General features: G+C 40.0%; 1 protein-coding gene across 20 annotated transcripts in view; it reads left to right on the top strand.

Annotated features, from left to right (window-relative positions):
* Sls (sallimus) overlaps positions 1-27,935 on the top strand; it is a 335,820-nt gene that overhangs the window by 189,447 nt on the left and 118,438 nt on the right. For all 20 annotated transcript variants that reach the window (XM_076431149.1, XM_076431143.1, XM_076431152.1 and 17 more), the window contains 24 exons: positions 147-376; positions 714-857; positions 1,324-1,581; positions 2,193-2,336; positions 3,196-3,468; positions 3,678-4,223; positions 4,908-5,385; positions 5,978-6,558; positions 7,143-7,685; positions 8,879-9,133; positions 9,385-9,528; positions 10,492-10,893; positions 11,789-12,190; positions 12,905-13,127; positions 14,085-14,257; positions 15,443-15,582; positions 16,938-17,454; positions 17,838-17,981; positions 18,448-18,699; positions 19,882-22,583; positions 22,793-23,795; positions 24,991-25,392; positions 26,396-26,915; positions 27,722-27,893. In XM_076431149.1, coding sequence (XP_076287264.1) covers positions 147-376; positions 714-857; positions 1,324-1,581; positions 2,193-2,336; positions 3,196-3,468; positions 3,678-4,223; positions 4,908-5,385; positions 5,978-6,558; positions 7,143-7,685; positions 8,879-9,133; positions 9,385-9,528; positions 10,492-10,893; positions 11,789-12,190; positions 12,905-13,127; positions 14,085-14,257; positions 15,443-15,582; positions 16,938-17,454; positions 17,838-17,981; positions 18,448-18,699; positions 19,882-22,583; positions 22,793-23,795; positions 24,991-25,392; positions 26,396-26,915; positions 27,722-27,893 — 10,648 coding nt within the window. The remainder of the gene's footprint in view (positions 1-146; positions 377-713; positions 858-1,323; positions 1,582-2,192; positions 2,337-3,195; positions 3,469-3,677; positions 4,224-4,907; positions 5,386-5,977; positions 6,559-7,142; positions 7,686-8,878; positions 9,134-9,384; positions 9,529-10,491; positions 10,894-11,788; positions 12,191-12,904; positions 13,128-14,084; positions 14,258-15,442; positions 15,583-16,937; positions 17,455-17,837; positions 17,982-18,447; positions 18,700-19,881; positions 22,584-22,792; positions 23,796-24,990; positions 25,393-26,395; positions 26,916-27,721; positions 27,894-27,935) is intronic.

Here is a 27,935-nt window from a genome sequence, read left to right as displayed (position 1 = left end):
TTAAATCTTAATCAAGTGTGTGTAAAGGATATTAATATAATAATTTTTCTTTTATGCAAACTGGAAGCTTAATGGTACGACTTGAAGTAATTCTATTCGTGAGCTGTGTTAATCGAGACTAGTGATAATGCTAAAAATTTTTGCAGACCTGCGCCTGGCCCCGAAGTGATTTATTTGCGACACGTGGAACGTGCCAAGCCGTATTTGCCTCCGCCTGAGGAGGACAGAGTTTATCCACCACCATGTTTTATTATACCATTGAAGGACGTCCATCAGATCGAGGGTGGACGAATTCACTTCGAGGCCAGAATCGAACCGGTGGGTGATCCCACCATGAGGGTAGAGTGGTATGTCAATGGAAGAGCTCTTGATGCGAGTAAGTTCATTTCCTTTTTTTACCACGCTTATATTAAGTTGCCGTGTTGGTGTTGTACGCGTCAAATTTTGCAATCGACTTTTAAACCTCTCCCATAGCACAATCTTGCTGAAATTTTGTGCACACACTTGCTTCCGATGACAATAAAAATAGAAAATAAAATATATTGAAAAAACTTATTAAAAACCACGCTTATATTAAAATGCACTGAAAAGAAGAAAATAATTTTTTGCCTGGTTCTCCATAAAATACCGATTTGAGAACTTAACAAACTAGAAAGTGATTAATGTTTTTTTAAAAGCTAAATCTGACTGGACGCTATTTAACGTGTTCCTAGGTTCCCGAGCGACTTCCATTTTCCGATTTGGCTTCATTTCTCTCGACCTCATCAGCATCGTCATTCAAGACAGCGGCGAATACGTGTGCCGTGTCGTGAGTTCGACTGGAGTCGCCGAATCTCGAGCTACCCTCAGCGTGACTGGTAACATATCTTTTATCGAAATTCATTTTAAAAGATGACTGTACAGAAATCGGGGATCGAAAGTATTATGAAAGGTTTTGAAGTGAAACTTCAATTGAAGTTTGAACAATGGATCCGAACAATTTTTGCAAGTGATACAGTAAAGTCGCGATATTTTTCCAACGGCCTGTGTTCTGCACAGAGACATATCGCGTAGAGACATTTTCTTATGACTGTGTCTACCGCGCCGAGAGTACAATCGAAGCCGAACGTAGAAAAGAACAGCATATAAATACGGATCGCGCGGCCGAAGCGTATTGGTGTGAGCAACTACTAATCGTATTACAAAACTTCTTTATTTCTCATTATTTTTTATGGGACTTTCACAAACTCATTTCTGGCATTTTTCTGATTAAAATGACCCGAAACACGATATAATTTCAACTGTAACGTCACGAATTCTTTCTGAATAAAACGATAATTTCAGCACGCGCGACAATCGAACAGGCTAGCCAATACCCCGATAGCCTTCAATATATCCAACAGCTCGAGGATTACTCAAAATATCAACGACAGGAGAGTGTGGAGGAGATCTCTCCACAGCGGCCGGCCTTCATCCGCCCGCTCCAGGATCTAGGAGAGCTGCAGGAAGGTCGAAACGCCCATTTTGAGGCGCAGCTGACCCCTGTTAGTGATCCCACGATGAAAGTGGAGTGGTACAAGGATGGTAGGCCAATCACAGCTAGTAAGTATACCAAGAAATTCGATTTTCTCCTGTTAACCTTATGAAAACCAGGTTTCCAGTAAGTAACCAACTTCACTAGACTGAAAACGATATTGCAATCTTACAAGGTATAAACGACAATTGATGAAGCTTTTAAAAATCGTAGAGCAGTCTTTCTCAATCTATACGCCGCAACTCAATATGTATTAGGGTGAAATTAGACCAGAGTAAGAAAAGTTACTAATTTGTAAAAGCTTTCCAAAAAATCGTTGTGCAGTGTTCCTGCAAGTTCGAGAATTGGAATAAGAATTCATCAATCAAGCAACGATAATAGCAACAGAGGCTGTTGAGAATTAAAGATTATCTTGTACTCTTTTATTTCAATTTTCTGTAAGAGTATTTGATCAAAATACTCCAAAATAAATTCCTGCGGTTTACTAAGTTTTTGAAAATTATATATAGTAAACATTTTGGGTATATTATAAACGTGTTGGGTTCCACGGCAAGAAGGTTGAGAAACACTGTTGTAGAAAGTTAGAGTAACATACTTTAGACATTTTAACACCCTCTTTCCCGCTTAGGGTTAATACTACATTCGTCTGTATATTTATTTACGAACCATTGTTTTCTAGGCTCAAGAATCACAACCATCTTCAACTTCGGATACGTCTCGCTCAATATAATGCACCTACGAGCTGAAGATGCGGGTTCTTATACTGCAAGAGCTGTGAACCGCTTGGGAGAAGCTGTCAGCTCCGCATCTCTCCGTGTCTTTGGTAATATTTTTATTTATCATTTATTCTTCTTCCTTTTTTAACAGTAGAACTGCCATACCAGTCAAAATGACTGGTTTTGGTAGAAAGAGCTTTGAAGACAAACAGTTAAGAAACTGTTGGTAGTTCTAGAGTTGAAATGTGTCAATTTTTCAACAAGAATTAACCCTAGCACTCCTATGGGGGAGGGGAGGGGGGCTCCTCGAGCCCACAGTTTGGAAAAATTGAAATTAGGACTATTTTTCTTGAATGAAAAATTCTGAAAAAATGATGTGTTGTTATTTATACATTATAGTTTAATATCCAGAAGGTTCTGCTGCCATAGAAAAAAAATTACAGTGCATGGAAAAGAAAAACACTGACGCGAGCGGACCCGAACGCTCCTCTTATCTCTAAAAAATAACAAATAATCGCAGAACTAAGCATCAAATATAATAATATATCGCAACCCAAACAAAAATGCTATAAATGTAAAAATCATGTATGCAGAGGGGAAGCATTCTATAAATGTTGTATCCCGTCATTCATGTTTGTCGTCTGAAGAATCGAGTTCAGAGTAGTATTGATGTATACATTATCTTATATTATTCTGTTGTATACACATACATCAAAATACAATACAGAATGTTCATTAAGTATCACACGCTTAAATATTACCAACCTTTTGTTTTAAATAATTTTTCCTTATGAGAAATGAGTAAAAAAGAGTATGGGCTCGAAGAGGGATCGGAGCTTGGAAGTGCTAGGGTTAATTTGCCTTAAGATATGGGAGAATAAAGACAAAAACAGGGTTAATATAGAATGTATTCAGGAAATATTTTCTGTTGTTGATTATACAATGTATTTGCATATATTCTTGCAGCACGCACAAGCGTTACTTCAGAATTGGGTATCCCCGAGCAACAGCGATATATTGAAGCTGCCGAGGAATTGGAAGCCTATCAACAGGCCATGCACCAGAAGTACGTACAGGAGCAGCCTGAACCGACCAGCCCACCGGAATTCAAATCACCTATTAAGGATCAGAACAGCATTAGAGAAGGCGGATTCGCTCATTTCGAAGCACGTTTAGAGCCAGTTGGCGATCCTGACCTAAGAGTTGAATGGCTCAAGGACGGACGCCCTGTAGAAGCTAGTATGTACACACATTCTATGTATAATTAACACTTTACCTACCGGAAGCCTATTAATAGGATTTTCAATAATTGTGCTGTACCAAAAGAAAGCATAGAAATTTTCATTTACATTGCAATCTTAAATGGAACTGCATCAATGAAGTACTATAGTCTATTGCTAATAGAGAGTACCTCGGCTGATTCTAACGGTGCACTTCTCTTCTTCCAGGTTCACGTATAACGACGTTCTTCAACTTCGGCTACGTGGCGCTAACAATAAAATATGTAACGATTTACGATGTCGGTGTGTACACGTGCCGCGCTTACAACCGCGTCGGTGAAACACACACCACCGCTCAACTGAGCGTAATTAGCAAGAACGATGTCATCTTCGACAGTCAACACCCCACCGGACTACAGAAGATTCAAACCCTCGAGGACTCGAGCAGATATTCGCGACAAGTTCAAGAAGAAACTCAAGTCACCCAGGCACCACGGTTTTTGGGTAATCTGAAGGGCACTAACAAGATTGTCGAAGGTCAACGTGCCCACTTTGAGGCTCGTGTCGAACCTCAGAGCGATTTGACTATGAAAATTGAATGGTACCACAATGGAAAAGCTATCACTGCTGCGAACAGAATTCAAACCTACCACGACTTCGGATATGTCGCCATTGACATTCTTCAAGTTAGACCCGAAGACGCTGGCACTTACACCGTCGTTGCCAGAAACGCTCTTGGTGAAGCGCGATTGGCTGCTACCATGGTTGTAGAAAGTGAGTTCTCTGTTACCATGTCCTCAGATATTTTATTAAACTATCCATCCAGTCCGCGTGTAAAAAACATATATTTTATAACAAGTTTAAGACTGTAGAACAGGCATGTCGAACTCTCTTACCATCAAGGGCCTCATTATGTATTATAAATTAATTCAGGGGCCGCGATAGAAAAAAGCAGACTCGAAATAAAAAGGAAAAAAATTTTTTTTATTAACATTGCTGTTACACATACAAAATAACATACGTACAAAAAAGTTGTTTTTTTCAATTTTACTTTGTTTGAATGAAACTATTTCATTTTTGCTTCGAAGAAAATTGGCAATGTTTTTCAGTAATCAAATTTTCAAAATTTGGTTGAGTTTGTTGAACTGTCATTATTTTTTGAATTCGTAACAAAAATTCGGCTTGTAGAGAGTTAACAGTCAAATTCTTGATGAAATGATTGTGTCTGTTCACTGGAAGTTTAAAAATACAATTTAGTATTTTCATTACAACACGTTGTATGAGTCACTAACTCATTTACTTAAACAGTTAAATATTCTTTCTAACAATTATGAAACATGACCATCATCTATGACCATCTGCGTATGAAATTAATGCCAAATGTTTCCAAAGACGTGCATGTTCATTAATTCAGAAATTATTATACATATATTATTTATGTTTTTATTTTAATTACAGCACGCTCGAGTGTCGACACAAGCAGCATGCACCGCGTATCCTACGAGAAAACACAACGTCTCGAGGAATCGAAATTCGTCGAACCCCAATACCACATCGAAGAAATTTCCAAGTCGAAGCCAATTTTCGTGCAACCATTGAGCGATCCTAAGCCAGTCAGCGAAGGCAAGAATATCCATCTAGAATGCCGTTTGGAACCAATGGGTGACCCAACAATGAGAGTCGAATGGTTCCAAAATGGCCGACCCGTCACTGTCGGCTCCAGATTCAGAACATACTATGATTTCGGTTTCGTCGCTTTGGACATTGTACACACGACTGTCCTTGATTCTGGAGAGTACACCGTGAGAGCTACCAACCATCTTGGCACAGCTCACACATCAGCCTGCGTGAGAATCATTGGAAAATCTGATATTGTCACTGAAACGCAACACGAACAATCCTTGGAACAGATTCAGATGCTGGAGGATTCATCGAAGTGAGTAAAAATTACTGAATTGAAAGATATACTCTCGTAAATGTGTAGCATGAACTTCGCACATTTTTCTTACTGCATTGAGCGTTATTTCTTAAATAGAGTATTTACGTTAATTGATAATAGAAAATATTATTTTTTATCACAAAAGTCTGCTCTTCAATTTAGAAAAAAAGCAAGAGGAAATATTAAATAGGATTGTCAGTGCATCGCATTAAAGAGAAGCAATTTTTGTTTCAAACATGACAGTGTCATTCTTCTTAAAATGTCCATCATTCAATGTTTATTAGAACTATAATATTTATTAAATTGTACTAATTTCTTCATTTCCGAGGTCCATGGACATTTAAAAAGCATGTTCATTGATTAGATATCAATACGAGAAAGTTCATTTTAGACCAAATGTAAACACCCTGTATTATGACGTATTTTATACAAATAATTATGTAAATTCTTCGCCGCAGATACATAATTCCCTATAAAAATGTGATATTTATTGCATGTTTATATTTTTCTAATGGCTACATATGGCTAGAAGTTCCTCTACAATTTCTTACAATTTTCTACAAACTTTCTACCTTTGTGTTCGGAATAGATACCGCAGGACTCAACAAGAAGAAGTGACAGTGATGCAGGCACCGCAGTTCACTCGTGCATTGCACAACATCGAAACAGTCGAATTAACAAATGTCCATCTCGAGTGTCGCCTTCAGCCCGTCGGCGATGCCACAATGGTAGTCGAATGGTTCCAAAATGGCAGAGCCGTGAAGACCGGACATAGATTCAGACCATCTTACGAATTCGACTACGTGGCACTCGACATTCTCGGTGTCTACCCTGACGACTCAGGTGTTTACACCTGCCAAGCTAGAAACCAACTTGGCGAAGCTGTCACATCATGCTCCGTAAGAGTACACGCCAAGAAGGATCTTCTTTTGGAAACGCACCACCCCGAAGGCTTGGAAAGAATACAGTACTTAGAGGATGCCTCCAGATACAAGAGACACGAGATGGTCGACGAGGTTGTCAACGTTAAGCCCAGATTCATCACCGCTCCGAAAAATCAGGAGAACCTCCGCGAGGGAGAACATGCTCATTTCGAATGTAAATTGGAACCTGTGACCGACTCGAATTTGAAGGTCGAGTGGTACAAGAATGGCCGTCCGGTTACTATTGGTAAGTGTCTTTCTTTCGTTGTTTGTTAACATTAGAATTACGATCGCGGTCTAAATATAATATAATACACAGAATATACTGTAATCTTATGAGGGAAATATGAGGATTAAATGTGCCATTTAGTGCAAAAGTGGTGTGGGCCAATATTTCTCGGTTTGGTCTAACGCCACTTCTCAATGGTTTAATCATCATTAAGTAAAATAATTGTAATATAATTTTATCTTGACATGTGCATAAGAGAAACTTATTATTAGACTGCGGATCTTTATGGATTTGTGGCTTCTGAAAATTTTCGAAAACGGGTGGAATATAGAATCCGCAGAATTTAGTACAATTTTTATTTACTTCAGGTCTGCAAAGGCTACTACAACTGGACATAAGATTCTATTTTATTGCACTTTCTTAAAATTCGCCTACAAAAATTGAAAATTGCATAACATCTGCAGTCTACTTATTATCCAGTGATTAACTTTAAACGGTTCGAATGTGGAACGTTAAATGTAGATATAATCAATGGATAATTGGTAACTTCACCAACTGAAAAGTGAAAATATAAATGTCGGAAAAATGAATTTGATTCGCAGGACACCGATTCCGTCCGATACACGACTTCGGTTACGTTGCTCTGGACGTGATCGATCTGATTGCCGAAGACTCCGGCACCTACACCTGTCGTGCCGTGAATCTCGTCGGCAGCGACGAGGTGTCTTGCACTCTATCTTGTCGATCAACGGCACAGGTGTTAACAGACACCCAGAACGAGCTCGGTCTCGAGCGGATCCATTATCTCGAGGACCGGACCAAGTATCATCGCCAGGAAGTCGTCGAAGAAACGACCACCCAGGCACCGATCTTCACCACTTCCCTGAACAACGTCGAGATCAAAGAGGGACAGAGAGCTCACTTCGAGTGCAGATTGATCCCCGTCTCCGATGTAACGATGAAAGTCGAATGGTTCCATAATAACAAGCCGGTGAAAGCCGGGTCCAGATTCGTCGAGACGAACAGCTTCGGCTTCGTCGCGTTGGACATCATGTACGCGTATCCTGAAGATTCCGGGACTTACACCTGCCGAGCTAAGAACATCATTGGAGAGGCCATCACTTCGGCAACTGCTGTCGTGCACTGTAAGTTTTATTATCTATTTGTAGTAGAGTTGGCATCTATTTATCCAAATTGTTTGAGAAACACGATGATCGGAATAACTAGACTATTCTGCTAACACTGGTCAACAGCCAAAAAACGTTTCGATTTTCACTATGCGAGTCTTATAGAGTTTTTTGGACTGATTCTGAATGTACACTCAATTTTTCCCTTATTTGATTTTGTAAAAAAGACATATTTTTCAACTTTAAACAAATATTGTGATGTTATTATTAAAGATTTTCAATTGCTCTTTTACCGCAAAAGGTTCTGTAGACAGTGGTATCCAATATCAGTACATTATGAATGTTTAAACATGTTTATCAAATTCCTCAAAACCTGTCTGTCTATGGGAAAAATTAAGGGCACATTCGGAATCAATGCAAAAACAAAAATGTTGCATTTTCTTAAAAAGGGTGATTCCTAATGTCGTTTAAAATAATCTTCTCTTTACTAAAATATTCTCCCTAGCTTCGTTAAGGAGTTATTAATGAAAAACACGGACCAATCGGAGCGCGGCTATATCGGGCAGATTCCGGCTCGACCAATGCCGACGCCACGCTCACCGTGACCAGTCGCCGAGCCGGAATCTCTCCGCTGTAACCGCACTGTGATTGGCCCGTGTTTTTCGTTAATAACTCCTCGACAAAGTCGCGGAGAAATCACCTCAGGAATTACCCCTCTCAAGGAAGTACAACATTTTTGAGACACCCTGTATAATGAATTTGAATATACATAGGTGTTTATACTATCTGATCATACCAGGATACTTACAGGATCGTTAGTCTTTTGTAAAATAATTTTGAAAATGAAAAATTTATCATGAAAATCCACAGCATAGTTTACTTTTTTAGAGAATATTAAAGCTTATATTTTTCACCTTCAAATGACGATATGCATTTAACTGTAGAATTACTAGACGAGTCAAAGTGACCAATTTCAAATTTTTCAATTGCAGGATATGTTTGTGGATAATTATGAATAAGTTTATTTATGTTTGATATTGTTAAAGCCGGAGCTCGATGGGCGACGAGAAACGTATACTTTAAAAATAATCGTGATCTAATTTTGATTTAGTATTACAGACACATAATTACATATTAATTGGATAAAAATCGATATCCTTCAATTTCTTCATGCTCTTACAATAAAACCGATGTACCCTTTTCTCGAATAGCGAAAAAATCTATCTACATGGAGACCCAAAATGAGGAGACCCTGCAACGTCTTCGCTATTTGGAGGATACTTCGCGTTACCAGCGTAAAACAACAACAGAGGAGACCGTTACACAAGCTCCAGTCTTCACGATGCCGATCAAAGATCTCAAAGTCGCTGAAAATCAGGCAGCTCATTTCGAGGCTCGCGTGATTCCTGTCGGCGACTCTAAATTGAAAGTTGAATGGTTACGAAACGGAGTTCCCATCGCAGCTTGTGAGTACCATTTTCAATTTTTTCTATCATTAGCAATTAACAAGAAACTTTTCACTCCTACAATGGAATTATAAATTATGACTAGATTGCAAGTTTTGCGCGTCTATGTTTACAAATTTATAGTAACCCACGTAGACGTCCATTCACCTTTTATATAATTGACTGTGAGAATGTGAGAATTATTATATTAGATAATATTAAACTACTATTTTACCCAGCTCTGTCGAGGACTAATGAGTATCTTTTTGCAGCCAATCGCGTGACCACGATGCACGATTTCGGATACGTCGCTCTGAACATGAAGTACGTTAATCCCGAGGACTCAGGTACTTACACTTGCCGTGCAGTGAACGACCTCGGCGAAGCAGTTACATCTGCGACACTCTTCGTCCAGTGTAAGTAAACGCAGAAAGAGACGGTATCACACAAGATAAAAAGCTTCAACTTTTCTAGCACCGTTGTCTCGTAAGCTACAGACGTGCTTCCAGTTCGTAGGAACAGTAGTTAACACGTAGACTTACGTATTTTGTGTGCAGCAAATTTTTCCCATTTTTTGATAGTGTTCGTAGCATATTTTTTTTCTCTATTTTTCGATGGTTTTTTGTGGTCTTCGTTTCCGTTCGCAGAAGCTGCGTGGATGTGCTTGTACGTAATTTTTTCTCGCGAATACAAGCTACGCAACAGACCTCTACTACGAACACAACAGAATTTTTCATGATCTTCCACACATTACGGTCAAGCACCATAACATCAAATTTTCTCAGCTACATATTTCTATGCCACTTTTTATATGTAATACTTGATTTTTTATTAGTCCGTCACTACTATTAAGTCCGTCACTACTATTAACTCTCATACGTTCCTCAAAAATAGTTGCATATAAAAGTCTAGAATAATATTTTACCTATTTTTATTTTACACTTTAAAACAACAAGTTATGTTTCTTTTTATAACGTCACACTTTAAAGAAATACATCTCGCAACACAAACAGAAAGAGATGAATTATTTTACAGTATGTAAGGAACGAACTAAAGTACAAATAAAACGATCACGCCTTTCCTGCATTCCCCTGCAACCTTGAGTCATAGGTCATTGAACTCATCTTAAAACGCACTATTTGATGGTGGATAGAAAAACATATCATTCCATTTAAAAAAAGAAAGTTGACCTTCACCTCACCTTGGGGTGTCCACCGGGAAAAATAAAAGTCCCACCACATGACGTTCCTCTCGGTACTGAACAACTTTCATCTATATAATAACCGGAAATTATACATGATCTCCGGATTAATCACATTTACCGTAACACATACAACTCCATACAACGACACGCTCACAAATACTCTTCCCCGACACAGCCAAAGCAGCACTGCAATTGGAGTCGCAGCACGAGAGCGCGCTGTCGAAGATCCAGATCTTGGAGGACACCAGCAGGTACCAGCGCCGCGAAGAAGAGGAGATCGTCGTGAAAGAGAAACCTCGTTTCACAGTCCAACTGAACGGACCCACCAACCTAGTCGAAGGTCAAAGCGCACACTATGAGTGCCGTATCGAACCTTACCCTGACCCGACCATGAAGGTGGAGTGGTTCCATAATGGCAAACCACTATCCACCGGTCACAGGTACAGAACCACCTGCGACTTTGGATTCGCCGCTTTGGACGTTCTGACGGTGTACGCCGAGGACTCGGGCACTTACACTTGCCAAGCCACCAATAGACTGGGATCGGCGCAGAGCTCGATCAATTTGAATGTGAAATGTAAGTAGCACTATCGGAACCAAGCAGGCTTCCTCGTAAATCATCTGAAGATTTTAGGGAGTCGATCAGAGCCGTAACAGACGTATCCTTCTAATTTGCATACTTGTGAAAATATTTATTTCATTATTTTCACTATACAGGGTGAATATTTTTGTTAATTGTAATATAATGAAAAAATTATATACAAAACTTGCATGGCGTAGAGGAGGAAATATCGTAATTTCTTTAAATGAAATGATCAATTCTTTGTTTTTACGTAAAAATGTATTCACCGTCATATGTCCTACGTCTAATACTTAACGAGATATTATTGACATAATTCTCCGTATGCACTCGTCATATTTAATTGGGGGACATCAGTTCGAGTAACTATTATTAAGTTGCTGCATATGAAATGTCCGATTTTAATGATATGAAAAAATGTTTTAGATAAAATCTGTACAGTTTCGCAAGGGACACATTACGCTCTTATTTATTCGACCTTGAGATGACCTTGAAAGGTCTATGATTGATATTGCTATCTTCGAAACATTTTCGAGAAACTATCTGAACGTAATTTTAGCATAAGCCAGTCTCCTTTGCAAAGAGAACTCTATTATTTCACAGTATGCGATTGATACGTCTACTCATCAGCTCCTTCTCCAATTAAATCGTGGATATGATCCCGCACTCTATGTCACCTAAAGACTTTGTCTTTGTCGCTTGTAGTTCCGCTTCGAGATAGACATTTGCTTCTCTTGTCACTCTCTGCTTCTCTCTCGATGTACCACGTTTGTTTTTCTTGTTATTTTGTCGATGTCAGTAGCAATTCATTCTAAAGTTCTCGATCCAGCAGATCTACATGCATTTGCGTCGATTGATAGACGTGTGCGTTCTAATTAATGACACTTTACAGCTCGTGCTTCGATTATTCGCGACACTCAACACGAAAGTGCCTTGAAGAAGATACAGTACCTCGAAGACGATTCACGATACAAGCGTACTGATCAAGAGGAACTGATCATTGCCGAGAAACCGAAATTCGGTCGACCATTGAAGAATATCGAACATCTGCCAGAGGGCAAGAGTGCTCACCTCGAGGCGACCTTGACACCTGTGAATGATCCCACGATGGTGGTCGAATGGTACCGGGATGGAAGACCGATACCTCAAGGTCATAAATTCAAGACCACTTATGACTTTGGCTACGTTGCTCTCGACATCCTCTATGCTTATCCCGAAGACTCTGGAACTTACATGTGCAAAGCGAGGAACGCTGTCGGCGAAGCTGTTACCACTTGCGTCATCAGCGTTGACTGTAAGTAATTTTGAAATTATCGCAATAATAGAAAATTGATACATCTGAAAAAGTATATAATTAAGGGGTTAGGACACAGTAACAAGTGGGGAAAGTATAAGATTTTTAAACAACAGTACAGAAAAAAGTGGATAGTAGATTAATAAGATTTTGTATTTCAGTTTACTATATTATGAACTATAAAAAAATGCTGGTAATATTTTAAAAATAATCTGTTCTTATGCCTTTCGTCGTCCAGATTTAAAGGAACAAATTAAAATTAGCAATATTCATCAGTGATATATATTTGAAGAACCATTAAATAATTATCCAAAGCGATTGTATAGAACATTCCTACGGTTCTCTATAAATTTCAGGCTACGAAAACTGCGACACTTTTTTATCATGGGAGAGATTGCTTATTCTAGAAACTTATAATCAATTTTCAACTGTAGCATTTATTTAATTCTATTATTCATTCTAAATTTCTACAAGGTTATTTATAAAAATCTAGATTTATGTATATTTGCAACATATTTTGACAGATTCTTTCACGAAAACAAGAATCTCAGTTTGTGTTTTTTAATCTGCTATAGACAACATCCGATCGCAGAAGAGTTCTAACCTTTCGAAACGTCAAAATTTATAAGTTGCCCAGCTATTACTTTAGACATTACTTTCAATGTCTTCGTCGAAAAGGATAAGAGTTCAAGGATTTTCGTTTTTCTCGAACAGCAAAACAAGGTCTCTATTTGGATACGTTGGACGCCCAGCGTTTGCAGAAGATTCGCGAATTGGAGACTGTGGAGATCAAGCAAGAGGTTGAGAAAGAGGTTGTGCACCAGAAGCCCGTTTTCCTGACACCGCTCAACAACCTGGATCACCTGAAGGAAGGCGAACACGCTCACTTAGAATGCCGCGTCGAACCGATCAACGATCCAAACTTGAAGATAGAATGGTAATTACCCAGGTTTTCTTCCAAACTTTCCCTTAATTCATAATTTTGAATACTCTCTTAATATCTATGCATTTATAACATCTTATAATCTACAAAATACACAATCCATAATTATATATAACTACAGTAACGTCGCGATATTTTTCCAACGACTGTGTTCTGCACAGATACTTATCGTGTAGAGACATTATTTTTTTATGACTGCGCCTACCGTGCCGAGAGAACAGACGAAGCCGAACGTAGAACAGGACAGCATGTAAATACGGATCGCGCGGTCGATGTGTATCGGTGTGAACTGTGAACCACTACTAATCCAATTACAAAACTTCTTTATTTTTCATTATTTTTTTATGGGACTTTCGCCAATTTATTTCTGGCATTTTTCTAATTAAAATGACACCAAACACGATATAATTTCAACTGTATTTAGTGGTTTAATCGATGACGAAAGTTTCGAACGCAACGAAGAACAGCGTATGAGAAATTCTTTGAACTGTGCCGGCGACGACAACTGTCCGCGTCTCTTTCTTTCCCATACGCTGTCCTTCCTTGCGCCCGAAACTTTCGCCGTCGATTAAACCACTAAATACAGTTGATATTATATCGTGTTTGGTGTAATTTTAATCAGGAAAACGCAAGAAATAATTTGGTGAAAGTCGCATAAAAAAATATTGAAAAATAAAGAAGTTTTGTACATTTGATTAGTAGTGGTTCACACCGATATGCCCGAGCCGAATTAGGTTCGCCGCCCTACGGGGCGGTGTTGGTCGATAGTGGAGTGGGTAGGCACTGATAAATTCTGGGTAGAAGGGCGCAGGAAAATATCGCGACTGCACTGTATCATGTGCCGAATATATGATTTGACTCGATTAAAAATAATTTGAAAGCTTTAATAACCTCATGATTTTATTTAATCATGAATGAAATCATTGAATGAAATATAATTTTCTTAATTAGGTTCGTGAATGGCGTTGCCGTAAGAACTGGTCATCGCTTCCGCAAAACCCACGACTTCGGTTATGTGGCACTTGATATTCTTTACACCTACCCAGAAGATGCTGGCACTTACATGTGCAAAGCTACCAATTTGGCTGGAGAAGCTGTTAACACCTGCACCATCAAAGTTGGCTGTAAGTAGATTCCATTAAACACCAATTATAATTATTGACACGCACATTAAATCAAGTTACATAAAATTGATTTAAAGATTACAAAATTTAATTATTGTCAATCTACGTTGACAATATTATTGAACGTCTAGGGGCCGCTTTATACATAGCAGAAGTAGCAAATGATACGGGCGCCGCGGTCCTGGGGCCCCGCGCTTGGAGCAGAAAATGTTTAGCTTGAAAAATTGTATAATAGCCCTGGCTACTGTTAACAGATATTTTTATTACATTTTTTATATTACATTGAAGTTGATTCAAATAGTTTGTACATATTTTTGACGTGTGTTTTGGATGATGATCAATATATTTATATTATGTTGTTAATATAGTTAAAGGTTCATAATCTACACGAAATACCAGAGTTTGACTAAAAACCAATGTTCTTGTCCCAAGACTTATGGGCGGGAGTGTAAATCCATGAAAAGGAAAGAATTTTTATAGAATGTTTACAATTTACCTAAGTTAGATCCGTAAAATTTATTTGTGTAGTGGTCAAGCATAACTGACATTAATCCTCATTTAGCGAAACATAAACGCTACCCTCCCCCTTGCTTTCGACCTCTGAAGTCTCCCGAAAGTATGAACATGCATGAGCTTTGTCACGAAAGAAGAATTTGTTGTCCGTCACCAACTCGAAAAGAAAATTTATCAAACATGAAGCCGAGATTCGGATCGTTCTCCTTAACGACGTGTGCATACAATAAACAATTTACCGATGTTTCTCAAATACAAGATAATTATTGTTGTCCAAGAAATCGATACAAAACAGTGATCGACTGTTGTTGCAAGACATATCCTAAAACTGAAGTTTGTTTTGGAACAGGAAGAAACTCCGAATCAAATTTCGATAATTACAAATACTGCCACGGAAAGGACGAATCAAGAAATACTTGCCAAACTGCAAACTCCCATTGCAGTGGCCGTCGCGTTAAGTTTCAAGGCTTGCGCGAAAGACCCTGTCAAGCTGAAAAGATCCGAATTTGCAGAATAAATTGATATTTGTTATTGTTGAAAAGAAACGAAACTGCGATGAAAGTTGAATTTGCTATATAAGTAATTTATAAATCTCTTCGCTAATTTTGTAGCATTCGTCAAATGAGATAAACAGGAAGTAATTTATTTAACATGCAATTTTTCTTCATACAGCTCGCCGCAGCATTCTTCTGGATACGCAACATCCTGATGGCCTTGAAAAGATTCGTGAACTCGAAGCTCATGGACATCCAGCACGTTTGGAGGTTGAAGAACCTCCTGTGACTCCACCAAGATTTGTTACTGAACTCAGGGTAAGTGTTTTTTTATCTTTTATTCGATATGTCCAATTATACACTAACGTGAATTATGTACCTGAACTAATTATTCGAAAGAATTCGCGATTAAATCACAATTAACGAAGAACGATAACCAAGTGGTCTTCTTGATTTTGGTAAAACTTATACTTACAAGGGAACATATTCAGATGCGAAATTCGGATTTTGATAAAACTTTGGGAGTTTATAGTTCTTTGAAAAATATTTGACACGTATTTTTTTTTATCGGCAACCATCCACTTTGAAGGGGTGAAAACAGCCCTCAAAGTTGGGGGTCAAAACCATACTTTTTGAGATATCTCGGAAACCAGAGGTCGAAAAAATTTGAATTTTTTTTTAAATTGTGTGTTTTTCAATGGGCAATGTAGTCGCGCAAGGAAAGTTTAACAAAAGTTTTTTGTTTAAACAATATATTAAAAATTTGATTTCTTTTTGTAGTTTCTCTTATTTATTGTTAGTTAATTTTAATGTAAACTTGGGTGCGTGATCTTTGATCCAAAATAGGGGATACATGTTTCAGGATTTTCTTTTTTTTTGCCATTTAACAATAATTATGCATAATGGAATATAGTCTTGCACCTGGCGTGTGGGGGAATTCTGGCTTGTTTTATCGAAATATAAGCATTTAGTATAAACCTATGTAGTATTTTAAACAATACCACTGGATTACATGACGTTTATTGTTTTATCAGCAGCTAAAGAAGGTGGCGCAGGTATCAGCGTGACGCTGTTTTCACCCCTTCAAAGTGGATGGTTGCCGATAAAAAAAATACGTGTCAAATATTTTTCAAAGAACTGTATACTCCCAAAGTTTTATCGAAATCCGAATTTCGCATCTGAATATGTTCCCTTGTTAGTATAAAATTATATAATACTCTTTCAAGCATGTTAGTAAGCTAAAAATAATCTAGTGATGTCTTAAAATTCTTGTAATTATTCTATTATTTCAAGTAGCATCCACTCAATTTTGTCATAAATGCACAAAATTCTCGGTCTAGTTATAATAAATCTTGTCCCCTCTATTTTAATATTATTAACACTAGGTTTACGGGACGTAATATTTACATACGAAGATTGATTGATAGCTGACGAATTTATTTCTCTCATACATATACATCAATAATTAAAAAATTAAATAAAAAATTTAAAAAAGGCTAAAGCTTTGGATAGGCATATTTTTCTTATTTTTATAAAGTAATGTAAAGTTCTTACTTTTAGTGCTCAGTAAACCTAGTGTTGAATAAGTTGCTCCAAGTATTTGTGACTTTTATGGACACGGGTACGTCAGTCAGCGTATTAACAGTTCCACAAACCGTTTTCTAACTCTCCAGGGTACCACCGAAGTGTACGAAGGCCAAACAGCTCACTTCGAGTGCCAAGTTGAGCCTCTGCACGACGCCAACTTGAGGATCGAGTTCTTCCACAACGGCAAGCCTCTGCCATCGGCTTCTCGGTTCCACGTGACCTTCGACTTCGGATATGTAGCCTTAGATATTGGCCATGCTGTTCCTGAAGATGCTGGTCAATATTCTGTACGAGCTACCAATGCTCTTGGACAGTGTGTCTCCTCCATCGAGCTCAGAGTCATCCCGAGAGATAATATCATCTTGGACTCCCAACGTCCCGAAGGCATGGACAAGATTCGTGAACTCGAGTCCCAGCAGCCTTGGAAACGACCGGAAATACCGGAACCGCAGACTAGACAACGACCTGTCTTCACCCAACCATTGCAGAACATCGATGCCATACCTGAGGGACAGACTGCTCACTTCGAGTGCAGGTTGATACCTGTGGGAGACCCTACGATGAAGGTCGAGTGGTTCAGGAATGAAGTACCACTTGAAACAAGTAAGTTCATACGAGTAGGAACGCAATTATTAACACATTTGCCGGCGATAATTTAATAATATAATAATTCAATGATTCAATGAGTCGATGACTCGATGACTCGATGATTCGATAACTCGATGACTCGATGATTCAATGATTCAATGATTTAACAATTTAATTTTTGGAAGTCTACGATTCACAAGTAGTTTTTCGTAAATCGACGAGACACATTCAGTAGTGGAATGTAACAATTCCCTTTGTTATTATCATGTAAAAACCATTTTTATGCTTCCTTGTGGTACAGTTATTAAAACTCCTATTGGCGTGCGGTAAATAAAATGTTCCATAAGGAAATCAATTCGAAAACAACTGAAATGTTGTAATAACTTTCTATTATCTAGGCTCAAGAATAACCAAAGTCCACGATTTCGGATTCGTGTCCTTGGATATTTCGCATGTGCGTGAAGACGACGAGGGTGTCTACATGTGTCGCGCTACCAACGCGCTTGGCGAAGCAGTTACAACAGCCTCGATGAGGATCAAGAGTTAGTATCATTATTCATAACAGTATATTTACCTGCAAAATTGCTATACTGTACAGTCACATCTCCTATAGCACGGTTAATTCGATCCGTATTAAACGAAACGTACAAATAACACAAATCATGGGGATATATTCCATGTCATATCGAAACCATGATTTTAGAGCATCGTGTTGTATCGAAACCGCGTAAAACGAAACATAGAAATAATGCAAATAATCGGACTGTGTTCTGTGTTCGAAACGTATTTTCGGAGTACAGAAAAGCCTTGATATAAGAAAAACCATCGGGTCCGTGCTGTTTCTTAAATCGTACAGTTCTATTTTTGCGCCGTATTATAGCGAAACCGTGTTATAAGAGAACTGTTGCAATTTTTGCACGGTGTTCTCAAGATATGATATTACAAGAGTGTTTGTAAGATATGATATTACAATTGTTTGGACTAATTACTATAATTCTTCGCGTGCAGGCAAGGCAAGCATACAATTAGACACCCAGCACCCTGAAGCGCAGCGCAAGATCGCTCAACTCGAGGCCGACAAACCTGGCCGTGCTGAAGAGCCAGACAAAGTGTTCGACAAACCCATCTTCACACAGTTGCTGACCGGCCCTACGGAACTCTGGGAAGGTCAAATGGCTAGATACGAGTGCAGAGTTGTGCCCGTCGGCGACTCTAGCTTGAGATTCGAATGGTACATAAACGGAGTCGAACTAAAGATGGGTACGTACACGAGATCATTCGAAGAAATAAAGATTGTAAACTGACTTGTTGCTTTTAATTCGCTTTCTATTATTAATATCGAAGCTACTGCATTCAAGCTATCTGATGTTAACAAGCAATAATCTGTATAAAAATATTATTTCACAAAATGTACATTAACAATAAATAATCTGCTTCAAACAGTCTAGACGAGAGAGTTATATTTTTAATATGGGTGCATTTTGTTATGGGTGTAACTGGGCGTAATTTATTTAACGAAACGGTAAATGGAAAGTTAAGTATTATCGTTGCTGTGAATGTCTTAACCTTCTATCGTTTCTCAGAGTCCTACTGAACTTGATTTGGTACATCGCCACTAATAATTATAATCGCCATTAATTGATTTTTAACTCTAAGCAAACAAGTGTGTATTTTGTAGAATGATAATAGTAATTCGCTTCGTTTTCGACTAATGTGCACAATGTGAATTTAGGTGCAGTAGAGTATTTTATAACTTAAATCATACTTAAATAAATGAATAACTGCGCTGTTTGTGTATGTCCACGTTGTCTAACAACATCAAGCGTGCATACTAACCCTTTGCACTCAACTGTCCCCTCTGAGGCACCAATCAAAATTGCTCTACCACAATCCAAAACAATTTCTACATTGCTAAATGTCTTTGAATTTCATAAATTGCTAAGAGTTCAAGTAAGGCACATTTTAAATAGCCTCGAGTGTAAAGAATTTTGAAAAAAGAACTTTTGGGAAAACTTTATTTGAACTCGAAAATTAAACATTTCTTCCGACCTGGAACAATGAAATAATTGATTAGACACCACCATAATTAATCATGTAAACAATATTTTGAACAATGGTACAGCAATTTTCAGTGGTGACTCTCTCTCCCACTCTGAGTCACCACTCGACTGATAAGTAGACAGTGGATTTTATGCATTCATGACAAAAATGAGTAGGTGTAATTCGAAACAGTGAAAACATTAGAAGAATTTAAAAATACTGTTGTATTCTTTTCGAACTATTAAACGTACTAAAACAGAAAATAAATTTTTATTTCACTCCAGTTGATTGCGAATCAAGCAGAAAATTTTTATTTCGCAAAAAGATCCTCTGTCTAATGATAAGGGTTAAGAGACATCATCTGTCAGAGTCAATGCGATTAACACGATGATCCTCGATTAGGTTCCCGCTTCCACGTGAACCACGATTTCGGATACGTAACCCTGGACATCCTGAAGGTGATCACGGAGGATTCCGGCGTGTACACATGCAAAGCGATCAACAAAGCCGGCGAAGCTGTGTCTTCGATATCTTTGAAAGTCAGAGCGCGCTCAGCCATCGACGCCGACAGTCTCCAACCCGACGCATGGCAGAAGATCCAACTGAAGGAAGCTGAGATGAACAAAGTACCGGAAATGTTCGTTGACACTACACCTCAACAGGCCCCGGTGTTCACGAAACACTTGGAGAGCTACGACAAGCTGGTCGAAGGACAGCACGTCTACCTGGAAGCCCAAGTTGAGCCGAGAGCAGACCCGAACCTTCGTGTAGAATGGTTCAAGAACGGAATATCGCTGCAAACCGGAACGAGACTTCGTAGCACCTTCGACTTCGGTCTGGTGACTCTGTCCATCAACGGCTTACGACCAGATGATTCGGCAATTTACACCTGCAAAGCCACCAATCTTCTCGGAGAGGCTGTCTCCACGTGCAGTTTGAAGATCGTCGATCGTCATTGGCTGCTTGGAGACACTCTTCATCCTGACGCTCTTCCGAAGATCGATGCCCTGGAACAACCACATCCTGGCACCGCAGAACAGCCAGAACCAACTTACGAAGAGCCAGTCTTCATTACTCACCTGAACAATGTCGAGTGCATTGAAGGCGACAACGCGCACTTTGAGTGTAACGTTGAACCGTCGAAAGACCCGACGATGAGGATCGAATGGTTCATCAATGGCAAGGCCCTGCCAACCGGAGCCAGATTTAAATCTACCTATGATTTCGGTTACGTTGCTCTGGACATCAATCACGCATACGAGGAAGACTCCGGCGTGGTGATCGTTAAAGCTACCAACTCGAAGGGCTCTGCGCAGACCTCGGGCACCTTGAAGTGCACCAGCAAGCAGAACATCTACTTGCAGACTCAGCATCCGCAAGGTGAAGCTGGTCTGAAGAAAGTCGAGGAAGCGGAGGACGCTTACCTGTCCAAATACAGGAGGCCAGAAGATGGCCCCGAACATGAATACCCGAAACCGATCTGGACGGTTCCTCTGCAGCCCGAGTTCAAACTGGGCGAGTCCGAGCCTCTCCACTTGGAGGGCCAGGTAGAGCCAAAGGAAGATCCGAACTTGAAGATCGAGTGGTATTTCAACGGGAAAGCTTTGGAGCATGGATCCCGTTTCAAGATGACCAGCGATTTCGGATTTGTCACCTTGGATCTAACTGATGTCTATGATCGCGATTCTGGCATCTACACCTGCAAAGCGTACAACAAGGCTGGCGAAGCATTCACTTCGACAACTGTCTACTGCTCGACCAAAGAGAACGTTATCGAGAGATCGCAACATCCAAAGGGTAAAGAAGGTCTGGAGGCCATCCAAGACCTGGAAGAGTCCTTGAAGAGGCAGGAAGGCGGTGCGCCAGAGAGCGACGAAGGACATCCTCCAGTGTTCACGTCCCAATTCGAGAACCTGACGAACCTGTCCGAGGGTGAGATCGCGCACTTCGAAGCTTCCCTGACCCCTACCGGCGATCAGACCATGGTCGTCGAATGGTTCTACAACGGCAAGCCATTGGAAGCCAGTCATCGCACCAGGACCGTCTATGCCTTCGGCATGGTCGTCCTCGAAGTGCTCGGCACGAAGATCGAGGACTCTGGCACCTACTCCTGCAGGGCTACCAACAAATGGGGCAAGGCCGAGATCAGCGTGGAGTTGGAGTGTGTTGACAAGTCCAAGGGACAGAAACCTAAATTCACCACCCAGATACAGTCCCTGGAAGGTCTGAAGGACGGCCAATCAGCGCACTTCGAGTGCACCCTTATTCCTGTGGGTGATCCTCACATGAAGGTCGAATGGTTCCACAACGGACAGCCTTTGAGACACTCTTCCAGGTTCAAGATGGTGTCCGACTTCGGATTCGTGGTCATGGATATTGCCGGAGTGATGGCTCACGACACTGGCGAGTACGTCTGCAAGGCCAGCAACAAATATGGCGAGGATTATACTAAAGCGACAATCAGGTGCTTCGGCAAGAGCGGAGTCTACCTTGACTCTCTTCAGCCCGACTCTCTTGCAAGAATCCGCGAGCTGGAGAGCTTCAGTGGAGAACAGCCCACCACACCCACAACACCTGTCGCCGAACCACCTAAATTCATCACGCAAATCGCTGACATCACCAAGCTGGTCGAAGGACAGTCTGCTCACTTCGAAGCTAGACTCACTCCCGTTACTGATCCAGACTTGAAGGTCGAGTGGTACTACAACGGCAAGAAGCTGCCTCATGGACACCGGTACAGGACCTTCCACGACTTCGGTATTGTCATCTTGGATATACTGTACTGTTACGAAGAGAACTCAGGTGTCTACGAGTGCAGGGCTTATAACAAGTATGGAGAAGACTCGACTAAGGCTACGTTGAAGTGCTACTCCAAGGCTAGTTTGATTTTGGACTCTCAGCTTCCGAAGGGAATGGAGGGTGGTCTGGAGAAGATTCAGACCCTTGAAGACTCGATGATTAGAACAAAGGATGAGAAGGTTGTTGAAGAACGTGGAAAGGCTCCGGTGTTCACCGTGCCGTTGAGCAACATCGATGGCTTGAGAGAGGGAGAGAGCGCGCACTTTGAAGCTAGACTTACGCCTACCGACGATCCAAAGTTAAAGGTAATAGAGTATCAGATGTTACTGTACATTACTTGCCATATTCAGTCATTTTTTAAGCTTTTTCTCAAACGTGCTGTCTTTTAAACCTTTATGGTTAACCTGTAGACGAAACAATATTAGAAATATTTCTAAAAAAATTAAGGAACCACCCCAGGAATGTTAGTATAAAATTTCCGGTTACTAATAAGTGAAAATCCATTTCTCCACAGGTCGAATGGTTCTGGAACGGCAAACCATTGCGAACCGGTACACGTTTCCGCACCTTCTGCGACTTCGGCTTCGTGATCCTCGAGATCTCTCCGATCTATCCGGAGGACTCCGGAGAGTACAGTTGCCGCGCATCAAACGAATACGGCGAAGCCGTTACCACCTGCACGATGAAGTGCACAGGCAAACGCAGCATCATCTTGGAATCCCAGTTACCAAAGGGAATGGAGAGCACGATCGACAAGATCGCCGAGCTGGAAGGTCTCGGAAACGTGCCGAGCGCAGCTACGCCGGAAGACGACACAGGCAAACCACCGGAATTCATCACAACGCCGTCAGACTTGACTCTAACAGAGAACGCGCTGGCTCACTTCGAGTGCAGGCTAACACCCATCAACGATTCCAGCATGAGAGTCGAGTGGTTCCACAACGGAAAGCCTCTTCTCGCTGGCAGCAGGATTAAGACCATCCACGACTTTGGCTTCGTCATCCTCGAGGTCGCCAACTGCTACCAACGCGATTCTGGGTTATACACCTGTAAAGCAACGAATCGTCACGGTGAGGCCACTGTCTCCTGCAAGCTGCAGGTCCGTGGTCGACAAGGTATCATCCTGGAACCACAATTGCCTACCAACTTCAAGACCGGAACTGAAAGCATCCAGAAACTAGAAGAGGCTCTTTACAAGAGGGACGAGATACTGACTGAGGAAGAGTCACCGAATCCTCCTAGATTCACTGTGGAGCTGAAGGATATTGAAGTGGAGGAAGGAGCGTCTAGTCATTTTGACTGCAGGGTTGAACCGGTTGGAGATTCCACCATGAGGATCGATTGGTTCCACAATGGACGATCGTTTGCCACAGGCTCCAGAGTACATCAAATTAATGACTTTGGATTTATATCGTTGGATATGTCATACACTTATGCCAGGGATAGCGGAGAGTATGTTTGCAGGGCTACTAACAAGTGGGGCTCTGCTACCACCAAAGCTACCATCACTTGCAAATGTAAGTATAATTTCAAATGATGTTTTCGGACGGTATTCTGGTCTGCATAGTCATTTTCCGATGTTTTTGACTCTCTTCTAGCTTAAATTAGTGAATACCAAATTAAATAGTTTTACTTACAATTAGTAAAAATAGTTACTCGTCCTTTAAAACACTGATAGTTTTTTGAAAAGTGTTAACACGTTAGCTGCCACGTGAATCATACAATCATATGCGAGGTGTGTTCAAAGAATAACGAGAATTTTGTAATATCGCGGTTGTATTAGTCCGGTTTACGTCATTTTTTTATTGTTGTATGTTGGTTAGCATGTCTGAAAAGTGCATTGATTATCGTATTCAATGTTTAGTCTATTGTGAGCTTTTGAGAAAGCTAAATGAGTTTTGGTACGATCAGCGATTGTTACCAAAAATAAAGAAAACCTTAAAGCAGTGTTTCCCAAAGTTTCGATATCTGTGTACCCCTTCTATAACTGTCGTAACAGTGAGTATTCCCCGTTAAGAATAATCGGTATTAAGTAGCAGGCGTGTACATCCTTTGTACACAACACTAGACTCCCGCTGCACCAATATTGTTGCACTAGAATCAGTGTGTACCCCCTTCAAACTCTTCCTGCGCCCCCAGGGGTACGCGTACCACATTCTGGGAAACACTGCAAACCTTAAGGGGGTAGGATACCTTCAGATTGTAACTAGAAAATAACTAAAATCTTACTAGAAAAAATGGGTTTGCGATTTCTCGCTTAATGTCCTTATACGACCAAATTTTGGGCTGAGTGAGGGCTTATTCGAAAGAGTAAGGTTCACCGCAGGGTGCTCTGGTCATGAGGTTAACGAGATTATGTTTATATCTAATAGTAATAATATGAGTGTCCGAAGTAAGGAAAAATTCGAGAAAAAATCCCGCAGATTCCAATGTATTTTTCTGTCTCTAAAAGTCTTTTTTGACTGATGGGATGACCGGAGCACCTTGCGGTGAACCTTCCTCTTTTGAATGAGCCCTCACCCAGCCCAAAATTTGCTCGTATAAGGACATTAAGCGAAAAATAGCAAACCCATGTTTCGACCCAAAATATAGTAAGATTCTAGTTAACTAGAAAGGAACGTATGGTATAATTAGACACATTTAAAAATGAACTAATGAAATTTAATTTCTTGGCAAGAACAACATCAGTAATAAACGCCTGAAACATTATAGCAAAGAAAACGATAGACTTCGAGTCCCAGCTGCCATCAGGTATGAGCGGTGAGAAATTAAAGGAACTGGAGCGTGGACCAATCAGTGAACCACCACCTGAAGAGCCAACGCCTCGTCAACCACCTAAGTTCATCACTCAAATCCAATCAGCGACCGTGGATGAATCCGAACCAGTTAGGTTCGAATGTCGCGTGGAACCAAAGGATGATCCAAACTTGCGTATCGAATGGTACCGCAATGGAAAGTTAATTCCATGTGGACACAGATACAGAAGCACGTACGATATGGGATTCGTGTCCATGGACATCCTTTATGTATATCCTGAAGACTCTGGCGAGTACGTGTGCAAGGCCATCAACGATTTTGGAGAGGACACTACCAGAGCATCGGTTTCGTGCAAGAGTAAGTTGTAGATCCATAAAATCTCATCTGTAAAGACGCTCTGTAATTTCATTTGATCAGTAGACTGCGGATCTTTATGCATTTATAGCAAAATTGAGAAGATGAAATTCAAAATTGTATGACAATTTAAAAAATTCAAGATATCAATTCATGATTTCACCTCTATTAAAATCATTAAGGGAAGAAGTAACATTCAATTTAGTTTCTATTTCTTGTAATGTAACAATAACAACAATGTAATCTGCAATAAGATTGCAGTCTATTTATTAGCTTTCGCTCTTCTACAAAATGCTCAGGAAGTATGAAGGGGGACCCAATTACATCACTAATACTACCAATACAATTTTAACACTAATCCTACCAAGCCCAAAACATATATATATAAGTGAAACATGATACTTGGAAGTATTGCAAACAAGTTCGATGGAAATATTATGATACATACTAACATAAGAATAAAAAATAACGGTGTTTTCTGTATTTTGGTGAAGGAAAACATTGACCACGTTATTCTATCATAACAATTAAAAGACAAACAAGTTTTCGATTAATTTGTATTCTATAGACAAATTTAAAGAAAGTTCTTTTGAAATCTTTATATAGAAGTGGTACAAGAATTGCAAAATATAAAATTACTGAAAGCATTACGTGATAAAAGAATGTCATTTATTCCTAACGTATTATTAGTAGTAGGTTTTTCGTTAAACTTTGATTGCAAGAACATATTACAAACATTTTCATTTGAGTGACTTCAATGAGTGTACAGTTTGCCTCCGCTTATTGTTAGTTGAAATAAAGCAAAAATTGAAACGTAATATTTGCCTGAACAATGCAGGAGATAAGGTTGAACTCTGTTGCTAATACTTTGACCATAAACGTGTATATTTGCATGAATCTTTAGAGTTTTACTCCCAATGATCAAGTAAAAAATATCAGTTTCACAGTCATCATTTTATTCGTTCCCAGGCAGCTAATTTAATTTACCTTTAAATGTATCTCACAGGATTGCCAAGCATCATTCTGCAAAATCAAGTGCCAAAGGGTATGAAGAAGTCGGAAGCGCTGATGCAAATGGAAGCCACCATCAAGAAGTACACTTCAGAAGTCCACTTAACCGAAGACGACCTCTACGACGCGGACAAGAAGCAACCGCCACGATTCGTCACCCAGATCTTAGACCAGACCGAACTTGTCGAGATGAACAGCACGAAGTTCGAGTGCCAATTGGCACCTGTAGGTGATCCGAACATGAAAGTCGAGTGGTTCTTTAACGGCAAACCCTTACCCCACAAGAACAGATTCACACCTATTTATGATTTCGGCTACGTGGCGATGAACTTCGGCTGGGTTTACCCCGAAGACAGCGGCGAGTATCTTTGCAGAGCGACGAATTTGTACGGTATGGATGAAACACGAGCGGTGATTCGAACGGCCGGAAAGCCTGGAATCATTTACGAGTCCCAGCTGCCGAAGGGCATGAAGAGTATCGAGAAGATCAGGGAGATGGAAGCTGCATGGCAGATGTAAGCACTTTTGTATAATATTCGATCATTGTTCAGAGGCAATTAACACTCTAGTTCGTAAAACAGTACAGTAAAGTCGCGATATTTCTCCGCGACCTTCTACTCAGAATTTGTCTAGTGCCTACCCACTCCACTGCCGGCCAACGCCACGCCGCAGGGCGGACATGATCGATTTCGGCGCGGGTATATCGGTGTGAACCACTACTAATCAAATGACATAACTTATTTATTTTTAATTATTTTTTATGGGACTTTCACCAACTTATTTCTGGCATTTTTCTCATTAAAATGACACCAAACACGATATAATTTCAACTATATTTAGTGGTTTAATCGACGATGAAAGTTTCGGGCGCTAGGAAGGACAGCGTATGGGAAAGAAAGAAACGCGGACAGTCACCGTCGCCGGCACAGTTCCAAGGCCCGCGTGTTCGTCGTCCTTCCTTGCTCCCGAAACTTTCATTCGTCAATTAAACCACTAAATACAGTTGAAAGTATATCGTGTTTCGTGTCATTTTAATAAGAAAAATGCCAGAAATAAGTTGGTGGAAGTCCCATAAAAAGATAATGAAAAATAAAGAGGTTTTGTAATTGGATTAGTAGTGGTTCACACCGATACAATAAAATATATTCAATAATTGCCATGAAAACATCTTTACAATTTTAATAATTGTCTAATAAAAAATCTAAAATGGGTCATTTGCCCCTCGTGTTAGGTTTAGTGTTAAATAGTATATTAAATTACCTCTCTGGCAGAAGAAATGTTAAGTGTAGAGAGTTTCACAATAAACAAATGCTTGTTACAGAGTACCTGAGGAAGAAGGTGAAGAAGAGAAGGTGCGAGCTCCGCCCACGTTCGTCAGCAAACCGGAAGCCGTGACTGTTGAAGAGGGCGACTGTTCCAGATTCTGCTGCCGTGTTACTGGTCATCCTAGACCACGTGTCATGTGGATCATCAATGGACACACCGTGGTCAATGTAAGTTTCAGTTATATTACAACAACCCGACTACCAGATTTT

This window comes from Lasioglossum baleicum, chromosome 9 (assembly GCF_051020765.1).
Source record: "Lasioglossum baleicum chromosome 9, iyLasBale1, whole genome shotgun sequence".
In the NCBI taxonomy this organism is placed as follows: Eukaryota; Metazoa; Arthropoda; class Insecta; order Hymenoptera; family Halictidae; genus Lasioglossum; species Lasioglossum baleicum.
Note: the sequence above shows the minus strand (reverse complement) of the source record. Positions and strands in the feature narration are given on the sequence as shown.